Here is a 27,115-nt window from a genome sequence, read left to right as displayed (position 1 = left end):
TTATAAACGATGTCTGGAGCTGTCGGCATTGATCTTGGTAACGCAAACACGGTTATTGCTGTAAGTGACTGAAGTCTACGAAAGACACGACCAATCAAGTGAAATTTAGGGTTTTGGAGTGTTCTATGCGATGACTTGTTTCGATTGATGGACATGTACTAATTAGTTGCATTCTAGGTTGCTCGTAATAGAGGCATTGATGTCATAGTCAACGAGGTGTCGAACCGCTCTACTCCGTAAGTTTGAGTTGGATTTTTGTCAGGCTGCATTACTAACAATTTAATGTCAGGTCATTGGTCGCATTTGGTTCTAAAAGCAGATTTATTGGAGAGAGTGCAAAGACCCAAGAGATTACAAACTTGAAAAATACTATTGGATCACTAAAGCGCATACTTGGCCGCAAGCTGTCCGATCCTGAAGTCGAATATGAAAAGAAATTCATTCCCGGTGAGCTTGTCGAGGTCGATGGACAAGTTGGTGTTAAAGTGCGATTCCAGAATGAGGTCTCTACGTTTACGAGCGTCCAGTTGATTGCCATGTACTTGTCCAAGATCAAGCAGATTACTCAGAATGAAATCCAGATGCCAGTTACTGATGTCGTACTTTCTGTTCCCGTCTGGTATACTGATGTCCAGCGAAGAGCTTTGATTGATGCTGGTCATATCGCTAGCTTAAACCCTGTCCGTCTGATTAATGAAACTACTGCAGCGGCTATTTCATATGGTGTGTTCCGTACCTTCCCCGATGGCCAGACCAAGAATGTTGTCTTCGTTGATATCGGACATTCGTCATATAGTGTTTCGGTAGTTGCTTTCAAGCAAGGTGAGCTCAAAGTGCTTTCGACTGCTTACGATATGCATTTTGGTGGACGTGACTTTGACTACGCCTTGACCGAGTTCTTTGCCGACCAATTCAAGGAGAAATACAAGATTGATGTTCGTGAGAACTTGAAGGGATATTCTCGTGTTTCCACCCAAGTAGAGAGAATGAAAAAGATTCTTTCAGCTAATGCTTCTGCGCCTCTGAATGTCGAATCTGTTATGAACGACGTCGATGTTTCCTCTGTTCTTCAGCGTGCAGAATTAGAAGAGCTCGTCAAACCCCTCCTGGACCGCATGGTGGTACCGTTAGAGAAGGCTATCGCTGAGTCCAAGCTGAAACCCGAAGAGATAGACTCCGTTGAACTAATTGGTGGCTCCACTCGTATTCCGGTGATTAAGGATACTATTACCAAGGCTGTTGGCAAGCCATTGTCATTCACCCTGAACCAAGACGAAGCTATTGCACGAGGATGCGCATTTGTTTGTGCTTCTCATTCTCCTACTCTCCGTGTTCGTCCATATAAATTTGAGGATGTGAACCAATATTCAGTTACCTTCCAATGGGCCTCTGTTGAGGACGAAGACCTGTCAGAGCTCGAGGTTTTCCCACATGGTAACGCTATTCCGTCGACTAAAATTATCACTCTCTTCCGCAGCAAGGACTTCGACTTGGAAGCCCGGTATACCAACCCCTCTGAGCTTCCTGGCCATCTTGGACCCTGGATCGGCAAGTGGACAATCAAGGGATCCAAGCCAACAGAAAAGGGCGATGCTCCCGCGGTCAAGATACGCCTACGCACCGACCATTCCGGTCTGGTTACTGTCGACTCGGCTTATACTGCTGAAGAGGTTACGGTGGAGGAGCCTATTGAAGAGCCTGGTGCAGAAGGTGAAGAGAAGGAGTCGAGTGCGCCAGTCAAGACGAAAACCGTCAAGAAATGGGTTAAGAAAGATACTCTTTCGATTATCCATGGCACTACTGCGCTGGACGCCAGTCTGAAACAGGATCTGCTTGAGAAGGAAAACCAGATGATCGAGGACGACAAGCAGGTGGCCGATACCGAAGACCGCAAGAACGCGCTAGAGGAGTATATCTACGACATGCGTGGCAAGATTGAAGACAAGTATGCCGCTTTCTCCTCGGATGACGAGAAGGCCAAGTTCCGATCGATGCTGGACGATGCCGAGGATTGGCTTTACGGTGATGGCGAAGATGCTACGAAGGGCGCGTACTCTGCTAAGTATGAAGAACTCAACGCTGTTGGCGGCGTGATCAAGGGTAGATTTCTTGCTGCCGAGAATGAAAAGAAGGAGGCGGAACAGCGCCGCCGAGCAGAAGAGCAGCGTAAAGCCGAGGAGGCCCAAGAAGCTGCAGCTGCAGCTGCATTTGCGGCAGCTCAGAAAGAGAAGAGCGAGAAGGAGGCTGCCTCGAAGGCGGCTGCTGCTGAGCAGGGCGTAGCGGATGACGTTGACATGAAGGATGTTGACTAATTAAACGGTGGCTTTTGACTAGTGTTTCGTTGTTTGTAAAGTTATAAGTTAAATATAATATATATTTATATGGTTATATTTTAGTCGCCTTTTTCTTCCATAATTGTTCATAGTTCTCTTATTAATATAGTGAGATGGCAGGCACAGTACGAGAAAATAAGGTTTTAATCCCATTTCAAACCCTACAGGAGCTATTAGGGGCAGGAATGTTCCACCTAGACAATACCAGGGCTCAATTTGTCCATTTCCAGTAATCGCCAAACCGTCCTCGCAGTCCAGCAGAGCACTTTCAACTCTTCAGGCCAGGCTGACAGCCCAGACAGCCCAAATAGGTACAGGGAGTCCGTGCAATAGCCCCTATTCAGCTTCCTCTTTCAACCGATCCGTCCACTAAAGTTTCATTCTGACCTCGTTTATTCCGAGCTTATAGCAGATTGTCCTCCTCGTGCCTCGCGGTGGCTGACGTATCTGTCTGGGCGTCTTGTTTGTACGCCCAAATGAATAAATAAATTGAGGGTTCTTCCCTCTCCTCTCCCTTATTTTTTTTCTCCTCACAGCGACCTTTTGCACTCGAGTACTCTCCCTGACAGAATGCGAGTTCCCCTATTCCGATCTGCATACGCTTGGTCTCTCTGCTCTGACTATGGCTAGTCATCTCGTCCGTGTTTGTTTACTATCGTTCACGCTCACCCGCACTTGTTCTTGTCCGTGTGCTTGTTCTTGTTCTTGTTCTTTGCCGTCATCCAAGTAGGCTCGGTCGCATGCATGTTTTTGCCCACCGAACATGCCTTGTACCCAGCAAGCCTGCTCCTAATGAGTCCGTTTCTACTCTGTTCTGCCTTGTTGTTTACCTTGATCACCTTCTCCTGTTCTCAACTTCAGCCATAATGCTGTAGTATGTCGTTAGTCTTATGCACAGACAACTACGCTTCCGTTTTCCCTTCCTTCTTAGCCCGCACACACTCTATTATCTGTCCCCTCTATTAATAAACCAATAATCTAATTGCAACGTGCTCTCCGTCAGGCATGTCCGTTCTACAGGGTCCTTTTAGTCTGCGTTCCTGTTGTGCTAGCCGTTCTGACTGGCTGGCAAACTAGTAGCCGTCTCTACTGTCCTTGCCGTGCCAGTCGCAATCCGCACTCTATACGCACTCTGTCCGTGTTCACATTTCAACTGGCTCCAGCCTGTCTTTGTTAATATATTGTTATTTATATACTCTGTGGTCTGCCCTTTCCATCTGCTTGCTTAATATGTCTTTTCCTTCTCTCTCTATGTCGTTCACTGGGCCTGTCTCTTTTTCCTTCTTGTCTCTCCTCCTCGGCGAGTGATCTGCTTCACCTTCCTAGGCCGTGCTCTTCTAGTTCGCTCCATGGCAAGGCTCTTCCAGAGAAATGGCGATTACGCCTACTTTGGTATCTACCTTTTCTTTGCCGTTGCCATTCTTGTAGAATGGATCTTGTGGGTCCTCACATTTTGGTACTGTCTTTACAAGGTCTACCGCAAGGCCGACCGGTGGTCCGTCAAAGTTCTGGCTGTCGTTATCAATGTCGTTTTCACGGTCTTTCGTCTCGCATTTCTGCCTGTCATGGCTGTCACTATTCCACTTCCTGAAGATTTTCGCGGCAAGTTACCTAGTGCAGTGTCCAACTCATTCTCTCTGTTTTCAACAATAGCATTTTCTATTTTGCTAGCAGTTCCGTGGTGTCTCTGTTTGCTCCATTTAGTTCGGCAGGAATTTTTCAAAAAAAAGAAGTATGTTTTGTGGTTGGTCGATATATATATTGTGTGACTGTGGTTCGATTTCAACTGATTCCGTTCTCCTAACGCTTTCTTAGACTCCGAGAACCATTAACCGAGGAAACGGCGCCAAAGGTTGTTGTTATTATGCCATGCTATCATGAAATACCGTCCGTATTAATGAAAGCTATTGACTCGGCCTGCGAGGCAAATTATCCAAAATCATGCCTCCATCTATATGTCTCGTTTGATGGTGCGGATATAGATGATCTTTATCTGTCAACTTTAACTTCACTGGGCATCCCAGTTCCACTTCCTGAATACCCCGTATCAATTGATCTAACTTATCGTGGTGTTCGTATCACAGTTTCTCGTTTTGTTCATGGCGGCAAGCGTCACTGCCAGAAGAAGTCATTCCGACTTGTTGATAAAATGTACTCTGAATACTTGCTGGAGCATGACGACTTGTTTATCCTTTTCATTGATTCCGATATTATTCTGGATAAAAATTGTGTTGTCAATTTTGTCACTGAAATGGAATTGGTTGGTAGGGAACGTGCCAAGTCTGGTAAATCTGCACCACCTATGTTGGCAATGACTGGTATCATTACCTGCACCTCTGAAAAAAGGACATTCTTAACCGTTTTGCAAGATATCGAGTATGTCCATGGCCAATTATTTGAGCGAACGGTCGAATCCCAATGTGGCTCGGTGACCTGTTTGCCTGGAGCACTGACAATGTTGCGCTTTAGTGCGTTCCGGAACGTTGCTAAGTACTACTTTTCCGACGATGCCGAACTAGCGGAGGATATGTTCGATTTCGGAAAATGTCACTTGGGTGAAGATCGTTGGTTGACTCATCTGTTTATGCTTGGTGCCAGACAGCAGTTTCAGATCCAAATTTGTACAACTGCTCTATGCAAGACGGAAGCAGTTCTGACTTTTCAGACACTCTTAAAGCAGCGACGTCGATGGTTTTTAGGGTTTATTACGAATGAGGTTTGCATGCTTACGGACATTCGACTCTGGAAAATGTATCCTTTGCTATGTGTTGTTCGGTTGATGCAGAATACAATCCGAACTACAGCGTTGTTGCTGTTTGTATTGGTTCTCTCGGTGGCCTGCACGACGATCACGATTCAACAGCTACCATACATTTTTATTTGCGTTGTCCTGGGTGCAAATTGGGGATTAATGATTATATTTGGTATTAGATTGCACCGTTATAAAGCCTGGTTATATCCGGTTATGTGGGTCGTCAATCCGTTTTTCAACTGGGTGTATATGGTGTACGGTATCTTTACAGCTGGTCAGCGCACGTGGGGAGGACCTAGAGCTGACCAAGGTGGAGATGAAGAAATGAATGATTTTAACAGTGATGCAGTCTTTGATCCTGTGAAGATTTCAAGCAATTTCGATAAGGAGTCGACATCGAGCAGCCTTGACAGCCTCCAAGCCTATGAAACAGTTCAGCAGGCGCGTATATCCCTTATGCCAGATGATTCTATTCTTGGTAGATTTGCTTCCAGTCCTCTTTTGTCGTCTGATGATGACTTGGATGATGATGAATATGAGACTGGAGTTGAGAATGAATTGGATGACAATTTTGAATATGCTACTGATGATATCGAGGCTGGCGACCGGATATATACAGTTGAGCCGGAGTATGATGTTGATCAGCTCATTAATGAAAAAACCAAAAAGCGCAATAGCAAAGTTCCTGTTGGATTACCATGGTTAGACAATGATGACGAAGAGGATCCCGAAACACCAGTGTGGATTCCTCAGAGCAAGTCGTCTAAAGATCTAACATTGGGTGGAGTCACAAAACCAAGTAAAAGTTATGACCGTTACAGACAAGAAAAGTGGCCGAACAAAGCATATTATAAAATTGCTGCGCACCACCGGAGTCCTTCTGAGCGAGTTTCTTCTCATTCGCATATTCGAAACTTCAGGGATCCAGCAATGTTTGATCCTTACGGGTCCGATCCGTGGTCCGAATCTGCTATTAACTTTAATGGGCGGCCCTCATCGGTTGCGGTTATGCAGTCAGACTCGACATATAATTTGTCGCGACATGACTCGAAATATCTTCGATTTTCGCCTTATGGAATCAGTCAGATTTCAACCAGCAATTCGATTGGCAATCTGGATTCCGTAGCACGTTCAGAAGGAGGTAGTAACAGTAGTAGCGGAACTGGCAGCCGAGTGAATTCGGCGGATTTATTTCCAAGTACTCCTGGAGATGCATTTCGACGAAACACTCAGCGAGAGATGGTGAATAATATTGGAGCCGAGATGCGGGACTGGAGACATACGATCATTGGAACTACTTCACGGTCCAATAAACATGTTGTATCCAATCGGCAAGTTCGATGGTTAGCGAGTCAACAGCAGTTTTTTGGATTAGACGAGGCGACAGGAGAAGGAAAGACTTGGTTATGATCACCTTCGTACTTCTTTGGCCTCTTAATTGGATGTATGTTATGGTTTGGAGTAAGAATGTAAATAGTAATTGTCAATAGTAATAGAAAAAGAGTTGAATATTTACTTTTGGTTGGGAAAACTATGAAGTGTAAATTGAGTTTGAACTCTTGTAGTGGGAGTTTTAGATGATTTGAGGGAAAGTCTTCAAGCTAAATCTCTTACTGTCGTATCTCATGAAATTATAAGCGGTAGATTTTGCTATGAATCATCAAGAAGATAAAAACAATATTATTACTCTGAGCGGGAATTCAATAGATGTCGGCCTTTATGCTAAATTTCTAGGTGAACTAATGCAAGTCGAGAAATGCAACTGAATTGTGTTGACGAGTGCAGGAAAGACTTTTGCAGCGACGAGATTTAAGAAGCTAGGCAAACTAGGAGGAGGAAGTAGGTTTTTGACCTTGATCAAGATTCTAACGAGTCTTATTAATTGAATAGCTTACGGAGTAGTATAGTGAGTGCATCTTACTGCCAGCATATGAAGGAGGATGGAAATCTGACACGATCGTTAGTCGAGCGGAAGATCTCGAGACCAAAGAGATTGTAGCCATTAAATTGGCAAAGATCTCTGAATCCGATAAGCGCGATGGCGTTCCAGTCACCGCATTGCGGGAATTGACCATATTACAGACGCTTCGTCATAAAAATGTTGTTTCGGTATTAGGAGTCGCAGTCGGAGTGCCGACGATTGATAATATTTACATGGTGCTAGAATATGTTGAACATGTGTGTTACAGGTTGTTTTTATAAATAAGGTTCATGAACGCTGATGACTAGGATCTTGCGAATCTACTTGACTTCGCTCACGCATCGTTCACCGCTAGCGAAGTAAAATGCCTGATGAAACAGTTGTTCCAAGGACTAGCTTATATCCATGACCGTGGGATAATCCACCGGGATATCAAAATGGCAAACTTGCTATTATCCAGCCGAGGGATTTTAAAAATCGCAGATTTCGGGTTAGCTCGCGATTATACGAACCATGGTCGAGCATTAACACCAGGCGTTGTTACTATTTGGTATCGCAGTCCGGAGCTACTCTTTGGAGAAAAACATTACACATCTGCGATTGATATCTGGTCATCCGGTTGCATAATGGGTGAACTAATTTTGAGGAAGCCGCTTGTTCCTGGGAAAACTGAGATTTCGCAGATGAATTGTATTGTTGACCTACTTGGCCCGCCGACTGACAAGATCTGGCCTGGATTTAGAAAGTTACCGTATTCAAAGAGCTTCAAGTTTAACGGCATGAAATTCAACCAACTCGATCGGGTGTTTTCTGGTCAGAGAAAGGATCTAGTGGATATGATAAACGACTTGTTAACATACGATCCGACAAAACGGATTACGGCATTGAAGGCACTTGAGCATCATTATTTCAAGCAGCACCCGCTAGCCGTTGACCCAGTGCTGCTGCCTACGTTTCCTAATGTATCGAGTATGAATATGGCGACAAAACAGGGACTAGATTCTGACAATAGCGAGATAGATCAACACCGGAAAAAGAAAGTTAAAACAGAAAAGTATTCGTTTGAAATCGATGAAAAGGAAGCGCTGTCTGTTTATAAGAACTGAATAATTTACCACTCATGAGATCGCGAAGAGTGGGACGACATGGAAGCGCGACGTTCATGACGGCGTTGAAGCTCTTCATAGAATGGAATAGGCTGGTATTCAGGCACCGTATAGAACTTGATTAGCAACGTGGACAGCAAAAGTACAATGACTGAGATTGCAGATCCTACAGCGAGTCCCCATGATGATCCGACTTTCCATTGCTGTCCGATCAAGTGACGGTAGTTTGTTGGGACCCAGGCCATAGTCGCCACCGCGACAACTTGGAGGATACTGATCACGGTCAACAGCAATGAGATCATTTTCCATGCGATCTCGCGTTGCTGGCGTGATTCGAAGAGGAGCGTCAAATATGAAATTAGCGTGGGGCCCAACACCACGACAGACAGCCAGATCATGAAAGCAGTTGTTCTCCAGATTGTGCATAATTCTCGATCATTTGCATCTGCGCATTGCTTCTGGCCAGGGAACGGTACACATTTGCCAGTCACTCTGTCCTGATTAGTCACATGCTGATCGATGATTTTTAGTCAGAATCGCCAGCTACTCACGATGAACATTGCTGATGGAGACCATAGGAAAGAGTCATAGGGACACCATTCCGATCAGCAGGATAGATTTCAAGAACAAGCCAATGGGTCGTGTAGATGGCAGCGAACGTGAGGGCTGTCGATCCGGTGAGCACAACCAAAGATATCAGGTAAAAAAAAAGTAATCTGTCCTTTGGCGACGATAGTATCAACATCATCTTGCTGCTTCTTGATCCTGTATTATATTGTATTATATTCATTTATCCAAGTTTACGGGATATGATGTATCTTGCTTTATATATGCCTTTATGAGAATGAATTCCCAAATCCACGTGCCATGACATCGAGTGACGTCATATCGTGACTACAGATTTTACAAAAACTTGATTTAATGCTAAAAGTAATGAAGTAATAAATTAATTAATACTTAATGCTTGCTTGGTTTTTTCTTTCCAATGACCTTAAAAGCACTGTTCCAGCCATCGTTGTCATTTGGCTTTGTAGGTCGACTGTTTCTCGCTGAGACCTCATTCCATCCTTCCATGGTTGCAGTACCTGATGCCGTACGACTAATCACAGGAATAGTTGGCAGAGGAGGAGTATCTTTAAGAGAGGCCGCAGACGTCGCGAGCAAAGATGCCAAATTCGAGATCCCGCTTGATTCTACCGAACGGCGTCTCTTCACGAACTCCTCCGCAAACCGTCGGCCATCCATAGTCGTCGAATTAGCGTATATCGAGTCAGCTATGATCTCCGTCGTCTCAGAATTCGCATTCGAAGGTAACGACAACAGCATGGACAAGAGATCCTCAGCATTGACCCCAGCAGATACACCACGTAGAGTTGTACGGCACCATTTGAAAAAGTCTTCAGCAGAGGTAGGGATCTTGGCCGGCGCGGTTGCAGTTCCAGATCGAATCACGACCGGTGTAGGCGTAGATACTACTCTTCGAACTGGTGCTTTTATTGTAGTGGCTGGTAGAGTTTTCTTGCCTCCGGATCCTACTGTAGTCCAAGCTCCACCCGTGACTACCGTAGTGGACTTCCCTGCCAGCGTCGCTGCTAACCCCGTGGGCCGGGATGCTGTAACGTCCGCATATCGACCAAGCGTACTTGATGTCGTTGGAGTTGATTTTGCTCGTGAAGCTTCTTGCTCTTCTTTCTGAATTTGTGCTAGTGATTTCCTGGCCCCACTCGCAGAGACAACATTGCCTGCATTTTTGGCCCAAGTAGCAGTGCTAGGCAATCCAGGAGCTGGAACTGTAGGAATATTGGCTATTCCAGCAGCCGAGACTTGAGAAATAGGACTGTTAAAAGAGACACTTCTCTGGCCAGACAAACTTTGCTGCCAGCGCTTCGATTGCTCTTGCTTCCGCGCACTCGCTTCTCGCTCCTCAATTTCTTTGACTGAAACGGGCTTGCTCTTCTTCCCCGTCGCCGCAGATTTAGCCCAAGGCGCCGGCACAGATGTCAGTGTCGCTGGCGGAGTTGCGGGCCCATTTGAATTGTTACTGTCACCTAATTTCATATGCAACATAGGAGGCGGCGGAAGTGGCTGCAGCCTATGTTTACCAGTCAAATTAGGGCCTGCCTTCACTGCCGTTGACTTGGCTGCTGCCATGACTGCAGCTATCGATTCCGCGGAGCCAGTCGCCCACGCGTCGTCATCAACTGCTTGTTGTTCATCAACCGGTACATCGTCCCATTCGTTAACTGGCTCAACTGGACTCGTCGGTTTCGTGACTTGTTGATTTGTCGGTTCATCGGGCTTAGTGGGAATAGAAATGTCTGACTGAGGTAACACTGATTCCTGTACTGGACTAATTTGCTTTTGCTTGATCGCAATGGAAGGTTCATATGCAGACATTTCTTGTTCAGGGAGAGGTTTCGCCTCGGCTGCGACTTCCAAAATAAGCTTCTCGGAACCATGAATAGGAGCGGAATCAAGTCCGTTTGCAGGTGTAGTCACAGGAACAGGAACAGATGACTGGACTAGTGGCAATAGAGGCAAGTCCACGCCAATTCTTGGAAACGGTATTAGAAAAGGATTTAAATCGTTTCCAACCATATTAACGAATTCACCGAGCGTGTAAAACTCCGGTTCGTCGACACGGCGAAGCTTTAAATCCGATTTCAACCATTCATTTTCGTACCATTCATGCATCAGGTTCGGCGGGAAGGGTCCCTGCGTAAGTCCTTGGTTATCTAAATATAGCCAACCAATATTTGGCGAAGAAGCTATCATCGGCAAAGATAAACCTGGCGGAGCTACAGACCCGGTACCAGGAGTTGACGCGGGTAGAGGCTGGATATCTTGGCTTCCAGATGGAGGAGAATGCAGTCTGGGCAAAGGCACGAACGAAGATTGCTGATCCCCAGAAAATAACGAGGGCAAAAACGGATCAGGGGATTTCATAGGTTGACTAAGTTGTGCATGCTGTGAAGTCGGTGTTCCAGAAAATGGAGACCAGGTACTAGATGGATTAGTACTAAAGGGAGTGTCATAATCAGGTAGGTGGAACGGTATAGACGATAAGTTGGGAATCCCTATGGTAGCATCGCCAAATGCTCGTTGGCTATTTTGAGAATTAGACGAGGAACCAAGAGATGATTGAGGATGCAATTGAGAGGCTGATCCTATAGGAGAAGAAGCTGCCGTAGTAGAAGCGAAGTCTTCGAGCCCTAAAATTCCAAAATGATTGGAAGTTCCAGGTTGAGAAGTAGGGAACATTTGATTGACTAAAATGCTCGATTCAGACTAGTTTTGTTAATATAACCAATTGCTCGATAAATTAAATAGACAAACCTTGTCAAGATCCGAATTATACAACAGCGGAGTATTAATGGTCGCCGAAAAAATCATTTCTAGATCCGCAGAATCTGATGTCTGCTTGCCAGATAGGTCAATATCTGCTCCATCAAGTGCAGAGGCATGATTCTCGAAAGAAGGTTTTGATTTTACAAGCAGCCCATTCTTCTTGAGAGAAGCCCATATGTCAAGTAATTCGGACTTTGAATATCGTCTGCCTGATTTATTAAAAGAAGAATCAGGCAGTGGAGGAGGAGATTGATTACTATCCAACACACGCCTGAGTTTCTTCTCTGCAAAGGAACCGAACGAAGAATCATCTATTTGAGAACTGTGGCTGCTACCAGGACTTGCAGAGGAAACTGCATGATGGTGACGAGCTGAGGCAGACATCCACGCGGTTGGTTTAGAATGTCTTGTAGAAGGCGTAGATCCATTAGCAGAGGCAAGACCAGGACCCCCAGTACCCCCAGTGCCACTAGCGCCCAAACTAACAGACTTGGATGGGAAGCTCGACGCCCAGTTAGTGGATCTTCCAAGTCTAGGATGCGGTTTGATCGAGGTTGGAGACAGATTTTGTTTGCCCGAGGCTAAATGATCTGACGAGGACTTTGGATTTGCGGATTTTGGACGCATCCTGGATGAGATTAGTACGAAGTGAAAGGGATAATAATACGTCGAGACATATTGTGATGTAGATTGCATAGAACACGTCTGAAAGATATCAAGAAAGAATCCAGGGATTGGATAATCATCAGTACAATTATTATATTCAAAGTAATCATCCCAACTCAAATCATATTCAAATCATTATCAAAGCAGCCATTATCACAGCAATCGTAGAATCATACCATTCGGGACCAAATGACAAGGAAGGAGAATTCGACATTTCACTGGAAGTTAAATTGATGGAGAATGAAGGTATGTATGAGCGGATATCGGAGCAGGAAAGCGAAAATCAGGACAATCTCTGAGAGTAAAATTAAAGCTCAAACGACGGCAGGAACCAATAAGATTTGCTATCGAAAAATGCTAGATGATCTTGAAAAGCAGTTAAACGGAGAAGGAAGGAAAATTTCAAAGTTATTGGGAATTAAAGCCGCTCCAAGTGATTGGTCTAATTCAGCAAATTCAATTGCTTAAATTACTTCACTACAGACATATAAGATTGGAGAAGATACGGTGATCGTACTATAATTAATTCTAAGAAGGATTCTGTTAGCTAACAATATTTGGTCGTGATCTTGGTTGCAGTGTTGCGATATAGTGAAGAAGTGGTTGGCACAATAATCGGTTATGTACGCTAGTTGTGTTTTAGTCTATTATGTAATATCATCCGAAATAATATAATTGAAGTAGATTAATACAATATACTCCTGAGAACGACTTCATACCATTCTTGCTTCGCTCGCGCGCAGCTGGATCAATATCTTTTCCATCACTGCATATTGGGCACGTAAGTCAGCTAGCTTCTTCTTAAGCGAAACTTCTTCCAGTTCAAGCTTTTGGATCTTTGCGGAACTGACTGCATTTCTTTCATTCAAAATTGCTTTTTTTTTTTCCTGTGCACGAATTTGTGTCTTTGTATACGTCGGTGTCTGCTCTTGTGTCTGGATGTGTATCTCTGTTCTTGACATAGCATTATTCTCCGCTCTCGCTGCAGCTTCGGATATCTGTTGCGACTCTGAGTCCCCTACAGAAGGTTCTGATCCAAAATTGGATAAGCCCGTTGATTCTGTTGATTCCATTGTGGTTAAAAAATCATCTCCAGTACATTACATAATTTGCTGATAACGCCTGAGCTACGTCTTTGAATCCTACCACAAACAGCTTGTAATGTAAGCGCATAGTTAATCGTCATAGTAACTCCATAATAAACAGTCAGACAGTCAAATTGCATTTCAAGGCAATAGAACAGAGCCTGAATTGGCGACACGCGTTAATATGACGCAGCAAATGCGCCAACTAGAAGATTGGTCTGTTGAGGAAATCGAAGATAGTGGAACGAGTGGATTGGTTCGACCTACTGAGCCTGCGGAACTGGACCGGGACGCGTTTGCTATTTATTCGTATTATTTATCAATAACAGACCATCTACCCAGTGATTTGCGACGTTCTACGAATTTGTTACGCAAGTTGCGGGAATACTCAGACTTTGCAACCGCAGCAATCGATCGGTATGTCAATCTCAAGAACTCAGATGCTGAACAAGATGAAGTTGTTACCTCACGGGAAGAAGTACGGAACATCGATTGGTCGAGGGTTATCCGCGAGCGGAACGCTGCCGTGAATGAAGCGAAGAGAATTGTCGTTGAGTTAAACGAATGCTATTCCTTATTGAGTCGTGATTTGGAATTATTGGGAAATATGAATTTGAATGCTCAGATTAGTGACCTAGATAGCCCCGAGCAAGCTGCTGATTCGGATGGACTAGAAAAGTCTGATGTCGCTGTGCAAAATGAAATGAATTCTGGTGAAGCCAAAATAATTCAAATTAAGTCAGGAGAATCCGAGTTTGTGAAGCATTCTGCAAACAACCAGAGCCGAAGTAATTATCACAGTCATAGAGCTCAAGAAGAGAAACAGATCAGCACGAACACAGAAGAACGAAAAAATGAATTAAAGGAACCTGTATTGATTTCACGAATACTGAGATCACGACAAAATAATTCACTCGAAAGACTTGGAGTAGATATGACCAAACTAGATCGCGGCTCTGCAGCCGTTCGAAGGTCCAGTAGGTCTGGTAGAGCAGCCGATTCTGGAAATGCACAGAATGTTGAAGGTCTGGACACTCTGAAACACCTAGGCAGAGAGCGACGAACAAGATCGGCAAGAATTGCTCACCTTGGTGAACCACAGAGAGTAGATTCGAATATTGATCGAAGGGCAGATCTACCGATAAGAAGCGAAGGTCGATTACGGCCGCGATTACATGGACAGTCACGACCTCATCTTTCTCTACCTGCACCAACAGTCAAAACACAGACACCAAAACGACGAAAAGACGAATCACGATATTGTATTTGCGGTGATGTGTTCTTTGGGGACATGATTGCATGCGATGATCCCGTAAGCCACATTTCATAGTTTTTAAGCTAATTTATTAACTTGCAGGTAGAACTGTCCGATCGAATGGTATCATCTCGATTGCGTACAGCTGAAAAGATTACCGGCTGGAGAATGGTATTGCCCGTCTTGTATAGCTAGAAGAAGAAATCTACGGAAAAGATAATGTACAATAGGGGACAGGAGGAGTTGCTGGAATAATTCTATTTAATGTATAATTGCTAACTCAGATCTATTCAGATTCAGATCCAGAATCTGCAAAAAAATTAGTCCGTTTCCAATAGTTTTCCGACAAATAAACCCACCTTCCACGACATCGCCCTGTTCATCGCTTACACCGACTGCACCCATCATGAGAGCCATTTCTGCACCTTGGAAAGCTTGACGAAGAGCAGTGTTGGATTTTGACACAAGATCAATAGGTTTGTCTTTCAGTTTGTTTCGGACACTGCGGGTTAGTAATTTATCATATGGATATGCATACACAAAGACTATAATCAGACTGAGCTTACCGTGGATCAGCGCCTGCATCGATGAGCATGTCGACTAATGGATTAGAATAGCAATAAAGATCAAATACAGATAACATACCTATGGCAACAGCATGCTCCGGTTCCTCTTCAGCGTAAATAGCAGCGCAATGTAGAGGCGTGTTTCCTTCCATGCGGTTCACGGGATCAACTTCAACGCCTTCCACGTCCAAGAGAATGTCTAGACACTCGTCTAAGATATGTTAACCAGATTTATCTGGAGATAGATAGCTCACATACAAGACCCATTTGAGGCAGCGACATGTAACGCTGTATTTCCAAGCGCATCGCGAGAATTGTTGATTAGTTCTGCAGCGCCCAGTCTAGGGTTGCTGCCATTCGATATCCCGAGAACTTCTTGAAGCAAGTCCACGTTGTTGCGCCGACACGCTTCCATGAGAATTTCCGACGGACGAGCTCCGTCACCATTCTCGTCTACAATTGGACTAGCAATAGTTGGAGCAGGGGCCTTACCTGGAATAGGTGCCGGAATTGAAAGGGGCGGAGCTACTGAGGGTGGACTTGGAGGAACTGGCGGCGCTGATCTGACTGGAGTAGGTGCTGAAGACACAGATGCCGATCCACGGGACGAGGGCGGAGGAGGGGGAAGCGATGCACTTGGACTCTCTACTGCAGCAGGAGTTAATTGAGCGGAATTCACACTTGTTTTCACGGTGGCCGAACTGCTCAAGTGCTGCTGCTGCTTCGATGAATGATGATGATGCGACGGAGGCGCAGGCGGTGCTGTCGATATCGTACTGGCTGCTTTGCCCGCAGCAGCAGCTTCTCCTTTCTTGTGTTTGTGTCGTCGGAACATTGCTGCAACTGCGTTTTCGCACGCTTTCGTTATTATATCTTAATTTGTCGTGAATTTGTTGATCCGCGTAGATCTTGCTCGTTGATATATTTCGAGGCTAGGGACTTGTCCATCACGTGGACATACTCTACGTGTCATTCTGTGAGCGCAACATAATCAGGTATTTTTGAGAGCTTTTTCCAGACTTGGCATTATTCCGCTTATTGAAAAGAAAAAAAAAACAAGATTGAAAAAATGCGCTGGAATTGGATTTTTTTGATTGGGCTCATCTCTTTATTCAGTCTTGTAACTGCACAGCAAGAGTCTCTCAAGACAGGTAAGAAATATCATGCATTTAGAAGGACTGTACCAACAACATCAGTAATCAAGACGAAAATCCCGAAGGAAAAATGTTTGCGGAAATCTCGCAAGGGTGATCAAGTATCCGTCGAATATGTCGGAAAACTACTTGACGGTACAGTGTTTGACAGTAGTGTCGACAATGTAATTCCGTTTCGATTTGTGCTTGGAGCGGGCCGAGTTATTAAAGGTTGGGATCTTGGAATTTTAGGGTGAGTTGATTCGAATGATGTAAAAAGGCAGGAGTTTTGAGAAAGTGACTAATGAAAACAGAATGTGCATTGGAGAAGAGCGAACATTAACTATTTCTCCTGAGTATGCGTACGGAAAGCGCGGGGCAGGTCCTATTCCTTCTGAGGCTACGTTGATTTTTGATGTGAAATTGCTGAGCATTGCAGGATACAAACCTGAAGAAGAAGAAAGTGAAATAGTCGAGCCCGTTGAAAGTGACACAGAAGCTCATGATGAATTGTAATATTCAGTAATATGTCTAGATGCAACAATATACAATAAGCAACAACCTAATCCCGCCCATTATCTACACCCGACTGCCGGTCGATGATGGCCCAAAGCCGTTCCATTTTATATCCTCCAATATCATCAGCAACGTAGAACCAACGTCTGGTCCTTGTTCCGTCAAAGGCACGCTCAAATGCATTTTGTGGCCGTAGTCGGGATTCTGCGGCCGAGTCGACGACTTCTAAAGTAACCCAGCCATTGCGTTTATTGACGACACGAAGATCACAGAGTTTGACGCGACAATTGTATAAAGACCTGCCGGTAATACTAAGACATTCGAATAAAAATTCTTCGTTTACGTCCAGCTTTGTCGTGTCTATAGGAACTCCTTCGGGACTGTTGTAGATGCGAAAAATGCGATTCACATATGGAGTAGTATAATATAACACGAATGGAAGTGGAACAACAGATGGAATACCCAGAATTGCTGAAATTGCTAACGGTATCGATTCCATGCTCAGCATGGCCACAGAAAAATATCCACCAAGCATGGCAAACACCCACGCAGTCCGTTTGGTAGCTGCAACATGAAATGATGATGACGCAGTATACAGAGGAGAGTTTGCAAGATGCGTTTTGGTTAAGTCCAGTTCCTTTTCTGCATAGATATACGGAGCATACAGTCCGGACCGATATTTTGTCGTCACCGTGTCTTCTTTACCGGATGACGGACTTAGTTCCGACATTGCTCGACTCGGTTGAAATGCGTGCTGACAGAATGGTCCAGGAAGTCGACATGTTTTGGGCCGTATAGTTGCAGTCAGTAGGTTTAATTTAATCATAATAAAATATATGATTTAAACTGCTCCCCATATAATCCTTACATGATTTTACAAGCTGGAAGATCAAATAGAGATGTTCAGAAATTTCAGTCCCAACGCGGCTCATCGAGATTGGTTCCTTCGGAGGAATCATATTTATATACTGGAAAGTACTCTATACTGCTCCATAAATTATATAATATACCTAATATATTGCCTAATCATTGATCTAAGCGAGAATATGGCGAAACGAAAAAGCAAAGACAAAGAAAAGAGCACCAAACGACTCAAGTCCGAAGCTGACTTGACTGATTCAGAGGACACCAAAGCCGACGAAACGAAACCATCCGACAGAAGTACAACAGAAAGTAAAGACGAAACAACAGAGAAACACTACTGGCTATTTAAAGGCGAACCAGAGACCCGAATAGTTCGCGGACAAGATGTCAAATTCAGCTACTTTGATCTCGAACGGGAACAGAAACCAGTGTGCTGGGAAGGTGTTCGCAATTATGAGGCCAGAAATTCTATGAAACAAATGAAGGTCGGAGATTACGGGTTTTTCTACCATTCCAACTGCAAACAGCCTGGAATTGTAGGAATTGTTCGCGTCGTGAAGCAGGCATATCCCGACTGTATGTATACTATAAGTTTCCTGTACATTTGGCGACTGACGACCAGACTCGGCTTGGGATGACAAGCACCCGTACTTCGACGAGAAGACGGACAAAGACAATCCGCGCTGGTTCATGGTCGACGTCGAAAGCGTGCGTGCATTACCGAGACTTGTCGGACTTCACGAACTTCGTACAGAAATGGCTGCTGGAGGGGAGGGTTCGCCGCTGTGGGCAATGAAGTTACTGCGTCGAGGCCGGCTGTCGGTTTGTCCGGTCACTGAAGGAGAATGGAATCATGTTATTTCCATGGCTGATCGTGTTGTAGATTAATTTTATTCGAAATCTCGATTTGAGAAAGATAGAGCATATGAGGATCGAATCTGCTGGACTCCCTCCTTCAGAAACCCCATGGTTTTCGTAGTCTATACAGAAGGAATGTCGAAGACATGCTTTCTATCTTCCGTCCAACCAATCTGATCTACGGCGTGTTTTGAAGGTTCCTGATCGAGACTAAACCTGATGACGTAGATAAACTAGAAATACAACGCTCTGTAGACGTACGGGAACATTCGAGGTGATCCGGTCGGTTCCAGAATGGCTGATTGTGCTAACATTATTATAATACAGCAAGACTTAAAAACCCTGATTATTCATGAAAATTACATAATCACGCCCGGCTCAGCCATCGTCATCACTGTGGCGGGCTATGACAAATCTGATCTCAAAGCAAGCATAAGTTACAGCCACAAATGAGCAAGCAGTAATTCAAATATTCCATAAGCGTTGCAAGACAAACATTAGTCCAGTCTCGCCAGCAGGACCACACTTGACCTTATTCTCTTCCAATGCCCCTTCTGACCAACTTCTATAAAACGCCAATTGCTAGTTCAATTCAGGTTTGTTCCCGGATTTCAGTCTCTCGTACTCAATTCCGCTATTTTTCCTCTTTTCCAGCACTCAAAATGATTAAAGACGTCAAGACGTGAGTATCTTACTTCGACGGACTATGCCGAGCAAACCAAGACTAACAAGCATCTTCTTGATTGTAGTGTCGAGGAGTTTCGCACCGCTATCAACGACGATAAGATCGCCGTCATTGATTTCTACGCGACTTGGTGTGGACCTTGCAAGATGGTTGCTCCTCAGGTTCACAAGTTTTCTGAGCAGTTCACTGACGGCATCGAGTTCTATAAAGTCGATGTCGATGAACTTTCCGAGGTTGCCAGCGAGGTCAATGTTCGAGCCATGCCGACTTTCATGCTTTTCAAGAAAGGAGAGAAGATCAAAGAGGTGAGTTTGTCTTTGCAAGGTTTTTGTTTTGTCGCTATGATTAGGCTTTTATTACTCCGCCATTATATAATCATGCCATTATCTCATTATGTCATCGTTATCTTGATCTTCATCTGTATTCTAGCGTTACCGGGTTAGGGAATATCTGCATTCATGGGTATTATTTTGAGATTCTGTATGATTATGCGTTAGATCACTATTATGTAGTGAGATGATCATAGGACTATAAGATTATATGATGGGTGTTTGAGATATTAGCTGATTCTGGATTGACGGCACTTTCATGAATGATACTAACTCTATAGATTGTTGGTGCCAACCCTAGTGCCTTGAAGACCGCTATTACTGCAGCTCTTGCTTAATTAGTTATGTGGAGGTCTTATCGTTTGGTATCTGCCTTTTTTAATGAATGTACATCAATCAGTTCTATAATTTTCTTGTAGACCGATCCCATTGTTTTCACAAATGTAATCTTGTCCACTTATGTTGACCTTGGTATTTTGATGATCAGAGTATCACGTATAGCTAAAAAGAACATTACACTACAGTCGTATGATGCCGCAAATGATGGAACAATACATATGCAAGCGGTCTGTAAATATGCAAGATTTCTCCCTGAACTGTCCGGACGCAGTCATCCTTCCGATATTTTCAAATCCGCAATCCCCTATATGAACCAAGCACTGAAGCAACATAAACGACATTAACTAAATAGCTGCAAATGCAGGCAATGTGGATCATTACATTCAAATTCAATAATACCACTCAAGTCAGAAGCATGTAATTATACCGAAATAGGAAATTGGCTGCGGATAGGAAAATCTTGGAGTGAAGTCGTGAGCTGGGACTGCGGCGCGTTGCTGGGGAGACTACCGAAATAGGAAGGTAATATATAGAATAGAGTGAGAACAGTTGATTTCCGGCTAGAATATATTGAGATATAGTAGGAAATATTGAAATATATTAAGATGTATTAGGAAATACGAGGATCAGTGTTACTGCAGTTCTGTTTGATATTGAGGTTTTCCTTGTTTCTAGCAAATCAAGCGGATGAGCTGAGTGCTGAGCTGAGCTACGTGGGTCTGCTCCGCCTCTGCCAGTCAATAAATATCAGACAATCCCGAGACCTCTAATCCACGACAAAAAACTAACGGTTACAACAAGTCCTTGACGGTGTCGTGTTGACAGAATGCCGTCTATCCGCAGAAATGCGAACAATACTGCAGGAGCAAGTACAGCGCCTGCATCGGCAGACAAGGCGGTGATCCAGAGCAGCGTCTCCAACGCGGCTATCGTTCGTCAGGCACTCCACGCCCTAAAAATTCGGAAAACAGAAGTAATTAGACCTCATCCGCGATTGAGATTCCGATATGAGCCACAAGAAAAAGTCATGTTTAACTGGGATGGAGCTGCGAGTTCGTTGGACCCTCATGAGCTACGGTTAGCAATGGAGAAGCCGGGCTGGAGTAGTCTGGACGGCCGAAGCGGAGAAACAAAGCGTAAGTTGAAGAAAATTGACGTGGACAGAGAGGCCGATGGATCGGGAAATGGAATGTTATTTGGATCAGCGCCTAGGGAAGATCGGAAAAGAATAACGCGGCAATGGCCCAAAGTGGATGAGGTCGGTTCTGCAGGACCGAGTCGAATTGAGAAAAACAGCGATGCTCAGACAAATGGAGCGAATCGGAAATCTGCAAAAGATGTGTCAAGTACAAGCTTGCATGTCAAAATTGAATCAGACAGCGACGCGAGTAGTAGAATACTTCCCCGGGCGCAGTTGCGAGATTCTGATTTATCGGCCATGTTTGCTAAACATCCTCCGCATGCGCGGTACCAGGAAGCAGATATGGCCGCCACGGCTAAAGATTCCTTGACAGGCCGGCAAGTGAGTTACAATGCGATGTCGCAGACTCCTACTCCGACAACTGAAGATGGGCCTGGTTTCGGTTCTGGACAATATGATTACGGAATTAGTGGTTATGCGTTGACAACTGCCTGGATCGAATATCTGAAGCAAGCGACTGACCGACGAATCAAAGTTGAGAGCGAACAACGCAAGAAGCAAGCAGAAATATGGCAGCGGAAAGAAGAGGCATGGAAGCAGCGACATGAACTTCTACACAGGTTGGATCGAGAGAGTCCAGTTTCGGATTTTGATGGTATCACAATTTCGTCGGTGTCATCAAGACCAGCTTCAGCGGCTGCGGTAACCTCACCACTTAGATTGTATCAGAAAACATCTTCAGAATCTAGTTTTTCCGATTTATCAGCCGAAACAGCTAGAACGGCTAGTTTAGCAAGTATAGCTAGTGACAATGGAGATCAAAGAATTGCGCGCACTCTCAAGGAGAAGGACAGTTCAGCTGGAGAAGTGCTTCTATCGACAAATATCAATTCGGCTGAGTCGCCCTTTGAATTTCCGCTTGAACGCAGAAATACGACTGGGAAATCGAGCTTACCAAATATCGGACAAGCGAATTCTGGACCTTTAAATACTGCATTGGATCCCATATCATCAAGTTCACAACCTCTCTCTATTTCAGGACAGTCAAATGACCAACAACAGATCAGTATCCAACAAAAAGCAAGACCAAAATCGAAACTCGATCATCGTCCACCCCCAATATCAATAATTCGGCCTTCCTGGAATTGATGACTAGCATCTCAGCTGGTTTATTAGCTCACTGAGTTCAATATTGTATATTATGTATATTATTTTCCGGTCATTTTGATCAAACTTATAGCATCTCAGATGGATTCATATAATAATTTATTCAACATAATTTTTATTGATTATCGTAATAAATAATTCAGAAAATATAACACAGTATTAATCGACGCAAATGATGTGTAGTTTCATAATCATACTGGATTATATAAGCCTATCCCGTGATGAGGTTAATCTGATTCAGTATCTGGCCAATGGAACACAACTTTTCTCCATCACTTTGTTGCAACCCAGAATTATTTACAATATTATACATTGAGATATACCATTTTCAAAGAATATTATAATGGCTGAAGATGAGGCAGAAATTAGCCGCCAGGAAAAGCTATTAGCGGCCCGGAAACGCGTAAGTTGACAGTGAAAGTTAAGTTGGTTGCAAGCCAGAAGAAACTCATGACGAAAGTTCGAAGAACTCAAGAAGGAGAAAGCTGGATCGAAGAAGAAGGGTAAAAAGAAAGGCAAAACTCTTGACTTGGAGCGGCCGGTAGACCAAGACCAAGACCAAGACCAAGACCAAGATCAGGATCAGGACCAGGACCAGGACCAGGATCAGGATCAGGATCAGGACCGGGACCAGGACCAGGAAACAGAGCAGACAGAGCAGGAGGAAGCTCGGCAAGGGATTATCAAACAGGTAGAAGCCAAGTTGCCACCTGATGATGAATCAGACCCACTTCGAGAGCATATAGCTGAAGCTCAACGTGAGCAAATTGAAGAAACTAAACAAGCTCCTAAACCTACAACTGACGAATCCGAAAACGAAATCCTCGCCCGGCGAGTAGAAGAATTAGAAATGGAAAATATCGCATTGAAGGATTCTCTTTCAGCAGCTCAAACGCAGATTGAGTCAGATACTGAAACTATTTCCCACTTGACGAGTGAAGTTAAATCAACGAGTTTGCCCATTACAAGTACGAGTTCTGGAGCTGGTACTAGTACAAACACGAACACAGGCGATGAGGAATATTACAGAAACCTACAAGAAAAATTTAGTCGAGAAGCACAAGAAAGATATTTACTTGAGCGCGATTATGTGTCACTAGCGAAAACGCACGAGAAACTAGTTTCTTTGCACAAGACCACGGTCGAGCAATTCAACCTCCTGAAGAAGCAATTTTCCCTTGCGCAAAAGAAATTGCAACAGGAAACAGGCATAACTGTTGAAGACTCGACTGTGATTCCTGAATTGGCTACAGCGGCGACTTCGACAATTGACGAGAAAGCTCTATTGGTAGCGAAAAATGCAAATTTGAATACTCGGATTCAAGCTGGTACTTCATCTTTCTTGAAAACGGCGCAAGGTTTGTCTGCGGCTGTCGTAAAAGGTGTTGCGAGTAGTGCCAACGCGGTCATTGCCGACGCAGCCAAAGTTGGCTCCCCGGCACGGTTTAAAAACTCAAGCGTTCGTGCACTTTCGTATTCGAAAGCCGATGTATATGACATGGAAGGCGAGGACGATGAGGACGATGAGAATGGTGTTAGCCAAGATTCTGGCCTAGATTCTATTGGTGGTAAGAAGCAACGACAGGTCGATATAGAAACTGCTAGAGCGAAGTCGGAATGGATTAAGACGGAAATGAGTAAGTGGACTGGATACATGATTGATTTGGAAAAAGCCGGCGGATCTGCTGCTGGAGTTGGGCCCATTTTCGTCGTCTAGTTTAAATATAATAAGCACCTTATATATTATGAATCACTTTTATCAAAATTATGCACCGCCAGCAGTACATTACACAAAATCAAACCAAAACACTGAAATTTACCAATGACAGATTCCACCATAATCGTCATCCATACTCCATTGTCCTGAGATGCCGAAAACTTGATCACTGTCGTCATCAATTGTATACCTTGACTTGCGTGCGGTTTGGTCCGAGTCGCGCAGTAGCCGATAAGCCCACGAACCCGCAGCTGGCTCACCCGTTTCGTCGCGCGCCTGCTTCAGAAATGGCAACAACGCCGTACCACCTGTGCCTCGTGTAGGTTTTGTGGCATTGGCCAAACCAATTCGCTGCTTAAGTGATTGGATCGAGGAAGGTTGCGCAGATTGAACAGATGACGGTGCAGGTGCAGTTTTTTTCGCTTGCAAAATAATATACCGAGAAACTATCTGGATATGCTTATCGCGGAACGCACGCAAAACAGCTAAGCAAGCATCATACGCAAGCGTAAGAGCAGAATTTGAAGATTTATGCTCTGCAACAAATTCTCTGATATTTGCGCATTGTTCAAGGTCTTGGAGAAAGTATCGATGCGGGCCAGGCATGTACTTACGCATTTCCAAGATAAAATTCGGCGCAGGAGGTAAGATATTAGAGTCACTCCCAGATCCAGTAGGCCTATGTGTAATTCCCAGACCAATGTCGAGCGTTTGGATCAACGATGACTGCGCGTTCGAGCCGCCAGCGTACTGGCGATATCGAGATTCGTTGCCATAGCGTACTCCATGAGGTAGACCTGCGTCGGCCATGTTTTCTGAGCCGGCAAGAAATGGCCGAATTCTGTAGTAAAACACGTGAGGATCGCAGTTCTCGGATAAGCGACCCAGAAGTGGGATCAAGGAGTCAATGGACTCGGCGAGATGCTGCAGTGCGACAACGGCATCATGAGGAGAATTATTGCGACATGCGTGAATGGCGTCAATTAGAAGCGAAATACACGGAGCACCTTGGATCTCGATAGCCGTGGAAACCAAGTAAAACCAAGACTCATCTATGGAACCTGTGAAAGTATGTAAAGTGGCCAGCGAAGACAAATCAAGGTCTGCTGACGAGATACCACTAGGTCGCATGTCCTGACCGGCCATAGCCAGCGTCATCAGCGGCCGATGATTCCACAGACACAGTCCTGCATACGTCGCCAGCGGAGGCAAATCCAAAATCTCAGAAAGTGCAAGTAAAGGCTCTGCGATCGCTGGAGGCAGTCGGTCAGATGGTGTAGGACCGGCCCAAATGTACGCGTGCGCGAGAAACCCGAGAATTGAATGTGCATGCTTTCGCTGCCGGTCATCCACAAGTCTTGCGATCGACAGCACTGGAAACGCAGGCGAGTCAACAAACATCCTAATCGTCCGCGTCATTATTAACGAAGGAAGATCACCAATAGCCACTTCCCATGGTGAATAGTAAGGATCGTCTAGTTTGTCAAGGGGAAGAGCTTCAGGAACGAAGCCGGTCGAAGGCGATATATCATAGTCGATTGGATTTGGTATTAAATGCATCATAAAATAATATAATATATTATAATATGATATTATCTGCTATTATATCCAGATGTATAATTCGATAGAGCGTATTATAGCTCTGATGTATTATTGTAAGCGTATCAAAGGATATAAGGTAGACGGGGAAATGGAAAAATTGCCGGGGAAGAGGAGCGGATTAATGGCTGATTATGTAATTCGGCCGACAGTATTCCTGACAAGTTAGAAATATTTGACACTGGAAATGATAATAGATCACTTTGATATACTGTATTATAATGGAATATGAACGAATATATCACAATACGACACACCACAAAAAGCAGAAGGTGGTCATGTTGCCGATTTCTAAAATAGGAAATATACAGACACTTACATAATCGTATATCTACGGCTGTATCCCAACAACGTTTGCTCGGCTCCGGTGTTTGATTTCTTTAGTGAGCGCCACCCTGCACCCTGATGACTCATCCTGCTTGATGACTCGTCGGCTGTTCCGTGTATCAGGTGATAGAAATCATGTGATAAGTCAAGTGACAGATATCATGTGATGTAATGTTCATACCAATATGTTCTGTATCATCCTGATTATCGCTGTCTAATGCATTTAACAGACATGCAAGATTATATAATACACTATGCGATAGCTAGAACATGAAATGTTAAGTTCAAGTCAAATTAACATTATTTATCCTCCTTTTACCGTGCCGTCCTCTATTCCTGATACTGTACTGATATCTTCTCCCTCTGCAACTCCACCTTATTCGCCTAGTTCAACTTTTCCACCTGGTTCGCCATTAGCTGAGATACAGAGTAATAAATCAGAGGCTCAAATTACTCGACAAATACAGGATATTGAAGGGAACCGGAATGTCCAACTGCCAAACGCAAATTCCGGAACAAATCGCGTTCAAGAGGAATATGTATCTCCGCGGACTGAATCCACTCTGCAGTGTACATATATCCAATCTAGACCCCCCCACCAGGGATTAAAACCGCGCAAAAACAGATTAAGGAGACAATCATCAATTGCAAGAATTCTTAATATTCGAAGAGTCCAACCGGTCAGAGTAGGACTATCTCGAAGGTCTCGAGTAGACTCACTTCATTCATATCTTAAAAATACACAGAAAACGGACATTGCAATTGCAAAAAATGATGATAGGAATAAATAGCATTAAATAAATGGAACTTATGACCGCTTCAAGTCCCATGCAATCTCCGTTATGGACACCTCAGTGCTCGCCTTTTCGTCATAATCAAACCACTCGTCTTCCTGCAGATCCAGTTCGTCAAAAACCGTATTATTTACCGCACTTTTACATCTCCACGGTCCTTCGACTTTAAAAGCCGTAAACTCTAAGCCGCGAACTTCAAATTCGACGATTGGTTTCCATTTGCCGCTGTCTTCCTCATCATATGAATTCGGCTTTTGCCTGACAAAACTCGCACTTCCTTCTCGGCGACACATTTTGCACTTCCATACAAAATTCGCTTCGCCACGACTTCCACTGATTTCATGAGTTTCCCATGCCGTGACTTCAACGTACTTGTCATGTTTTTCTCGGCAGGAAGTACACTGTATTTCGAAAGAGTAAATATACGGATTACCTGCTTCATCGATTGGTTCCAAGTTCGTCACACCGGTGAGTTCAGCTTTCAGCACTAATGACAAACCCATGCTGTTCAGCAATATATAACAATTTATTTGATATTCAAATATCAATGTATAGTAGAATAATAAGTATTAAACTGAACGCACACCTCAATCGCAATTCATGATCACGTGACA

General features: G+C 44.2%; 15 protein-coding genes across 15 annotated transcripts; 9 read left to right on the top strand and 6 right to left on the bottom strand.

Moving 5' to 3' along the window:
- Window positions 1-9: 9 nt before the first annotated feature.
- Window positions 10-2,312, top strand: V1516DRAFT_622083 (heat shock protein 70 family; the record flags this gene model as incomplete). The annotated part of the gene is made up of 3 exons (XM_066919560.1): window positions 10-60; window positions 178-236; window positions 290-2,312. The coding sequence occupies 3 exons, from the start codon at window positions 10-12 to the stop codon at window positions 2,310-2,312; spliced, it is 2,133 nt and encodes a 710-aa protein (XP_066778521.1).
- Window positions 2,313-3,898: 1,586 nt separating this feature from the next.
- Window positions 3,899-5,577, top strand: V1516DRAFT_613262 (chitin synthase-domain-containing protein; the record flags this gene model as incomplete). Its single annotated transcript, XM_066919311.1, has 2 exons — window positions 3,899-4,065; window positions 4,149-5,577. Coding segments are annotated over 2 exons (1,596 nt in total), but the record flags the coding sequence as incomplete, so codon positions are not given.
- Window positions 5,578-6,737: 1,160 nt separating this feature from the next.
- V1516DRAFT_695623 (kinase-like domain-containing protein) lies at window positions 6,738-8,112 on the top strand (the record flags this gene model as incomplete). Its single annotated transcript, XM_066923999.1, has 5 exons — window positions 6,738-6,819; window positions 6,871-6,928; window positions 7,050-7,263; window positions 7,315-7,975; window positions 8,006-8,112. 5 exons carry the CDS (start codon window positions 6,738-6,740, stop codon window positions 8,110-8,112), a joined length of 1,122 nt encoding a protein of 373 aa, XP_066778519.1.
- Window positions 7,819-8,890, bottom strand: V1516DRAFT_674221 (uncharacterized protein). Its single transcript, XM_066922062.1, has 2 exons — window positions 8,664-8,890; window positions 7,819-8,604 (listed from the first exon to the last, which is right to left on the bottom strand). The coding sequence occupies exons 1-2, from the start codon at window positions 8,858-8,860 to the stop codon at window positions 8,118-8,120; spliced, it is 684 nt and encodes a 227-aa protein (XP_066778518.1). The 5' UTR covers window positions 8,861-8,890; the 3' UTR covers window positions 7,819-8,117.
- Window positions 8,891-9,069: 179 nt separating this feature from the next.
- V1516DRAFT_621704 (uncharacterized protein) lies at window positions 9,070-11,844 on the bottom strand (the record flags this gene model as incomplete). The annotated part of the gene is made up of 2 exons (XM_066919539.1): window positions 9,070-11,400; window positions 11,449-11,844. The coding sequence occupies 2 exons, from the start codon at window positions 11,842-11,844 to the stop codon at window positions 9,070-9,072; spliced, it is 2,727 nt and encodes a 908-aa protein (XP_066778517.1).
- A 1,487-nt stretch (window positions 11,845-13,331) lies between these two features.
- V1516DRAFT_674207 (uncharacterized protein) lies at window positions 13,332-15,117 on the top strand. The gene is made up of 2 exons (XM_066922061.1): window positions 13,332-14,523; window positions 14,573-15,117. Exons 1-2 carry the CDS (start codon window positions 13,396-13,398, stop codon window positions 14,684-14,686), a joined length of 1,242 nt encoding a protein of 413 aa, XP_066778516.1. The 5' UTR covers window positions 13,332-13,395; the 3' UTR covers window positions 14,687-15,117.
- V1516DRAFT_674204 (ankyrin repeat-containing domain protein) lies at window positions 14,687-15,933 on the bottom strand. Its single transcript, XM_066922060.1, has 5 exons — window positions 15,291-15,933; window positions 15,112-15,243; window positions 15,033-15,066; window positions 14,826-14,968; window positions 14,687-14,775 (listed from the first exon to the last, which is right to left on the bottom strand). Exons 1-5 carry the CDS (start codon window positions 15,865-15,867, stop codon window positions 14,753-14,755), a joined length of 909 nt encoding a protein of 302 aa, XP_066778515.1. The 5' UTR covers window positions 15,868-15,933; the 3' UTR covers window positions 14,687-14,752.
- Window positions 15,934-16,013: 80 nt separating this feature from the next.
- V1516DRAFT_674202 (uncharacterized protein) lies at window positions 16,014-16,731 on the top strand. Its single transcript, XM_066922059.1, has 3 exons — window positions 16,014-16,183; window positions 16,229-16,418; window positions 16,480-16,731. The coding sequence occupies exons 1-3, from the start codon at window positions 16,102-16,104 to the stop codon at window positions 16,679-16,681; spliced, it is 474 nt and encodes a 157-aa protein (XP_066778514.1). The 5' UTR covers window positions 16,014-16,101; the 3' UTR covers window positions 16,682-16,731.
- Window positions 16,583-17,539, bottom strand: V1516DRAFT_674200 (uncharacterized protein). Its single transcript, XM_066922058.1, has one exon. The coding sequence runs from the start codon at window positions 17,505-17,507 to the stop codon at window positions 16,728-16,730; it is 780 nt and encodes a 259-aa protein (XP_066778513.1). The 5' UTR covers window positions 17,508-17,539; the 3' UTR covers window positions 16,583-16,727.
- Window positions 17,540-17,727: 188 nt separating this feature from the next.
- V1516DRAFT_685292 (thymocyte nuclear protein 1) lies at window positions 17,728-18,433 on the top strand (the record flags this gene model as incomplete). The annotated part of the gene is made up of 2 exons (XM_066923605.1): window positions 17,728-18,121; window positions 18,168-18,433. The coding sequence occupies 2 exons, from the start codon at window positions 17,728-17,730 to the stop codon at window positions 18,431-18,433; spliced, it is 660 nt and encodes a 219-aa protein (XP_066778512.1).
- Window positions 18,434-18,930: 497 nt separating this feature from the next.
- V1516DRAFT_674196 (thioredoxin-like protein) lies at window positions 18,931-19,907 on the top strand. The gene is made up of 3 exons (XM_066922057.1): window positions 18,931-19,085; window positions 19,153-19,393; window positions 19,699-19,907. Exons 1-3 carry the CDS (start codon window positions 18,949-18,951, stop codon window positions 19,753-19,755), a joined length of 435 nt encoding a protein of 144 aa, XP_066778511.1. The 5' UTR covers window positions 18,931-18,948; the 3' UTR covers window positions 19,756-19,907.
- A 410-nt stretch (window positions 19,908-20,317) lies between these two features.
- Window positions 20,318-22,250, top strand: V1516DRAFT_674190 (uncharacterized protein). The gene has a single exon (XM_066922056.1). The coding sequence runs from the start codon at window positions 20,583-20,585 to the stop codon at window positions 22,044-22,046; it is 1,464 nt and encodes a 487-aa protein (XP_066778510.1). The 5' UTR covers window positions 20,318-20,582; the 3' UTR covers window positions 22,047-22,250.
- Window positions 22,251-22,407: 157 nt separating this feature from the next.
- V1516DRAFT_622426 (uncharacterized protein) lies at window positions 22,408-23,781 on the top strand (the record flags this gene model as incomplete). Its single annotated transcript, XM_066919585.1, has 3 exons — window positions 22,408-22,467; window positions 22,525-22,605; window positions 22,699-23,781. The coding sequence occupies 3 exons, from the start codon at window positions 22,408-22,410 to the stop codon at window positions 23,779-23,781; spliced, it is 1,224 nt and encodes a 407-aa protein (XP_066778509.1).
- On the bottom strand, window positions 23,710-25,635 carry V1516DRAFT_674187 (Indoleamine 2,3-dioxygenase). Its single transcript, XM_066922055.1, has one exon. It carries the CDS (start codon window positions 25,342-25,344, stop codon window positions 23,881-23,883), a length of 1,464 nt encoding a protein of 487 aa, XP_066778508.1. The 5' UTR covers window positions 25,345-25,635; the 3' UTR covers window positions 23,710-23,880.
- A 420-nt stretch (window positions 25,636-26,055) lies between these two features.
- Window positions 26,056-27,037, bottom strand: V1516DRAFT_674184 (uncharacterized protein). Its single transcript, XM_066922054.1, has one exon. It carries the CDS (start codon window positions 27,002-27,004, stop codon window positions 26,516-26,518), a length of 489 nt encoding a protein of 162 aa, XP_066778507.1. The 5' UTR covers window positions 27,005-27,037; the 3' UTR covers window positions 26,056-26,515.
- Between the last annotated feature and the right edge of the window lie 78 nt (window positions 27,038-27,115).

The sequence above is a fragment of the Lipomyces oligophaga genome, assembly GCF_038497815.1.
Source record: "Lipomyces oligophaga strain CBS 7107 unplaced genomic scaffold V1516scaffold_3, whole genome shotgun sequence".
In the NCBI taxonomy this organism is placed as follows: Eukaryota; Fungi; Ascomycota; class Lipomycetes; order Lipomycetales; family Lipomycetaceae; genus Lipomyces; species [Lipomyces] oligophaga.
Note: the sequence above shows the minus strand (reverse complement) of the source record. Positions and strands in the feature narration are given on the sequence as shown.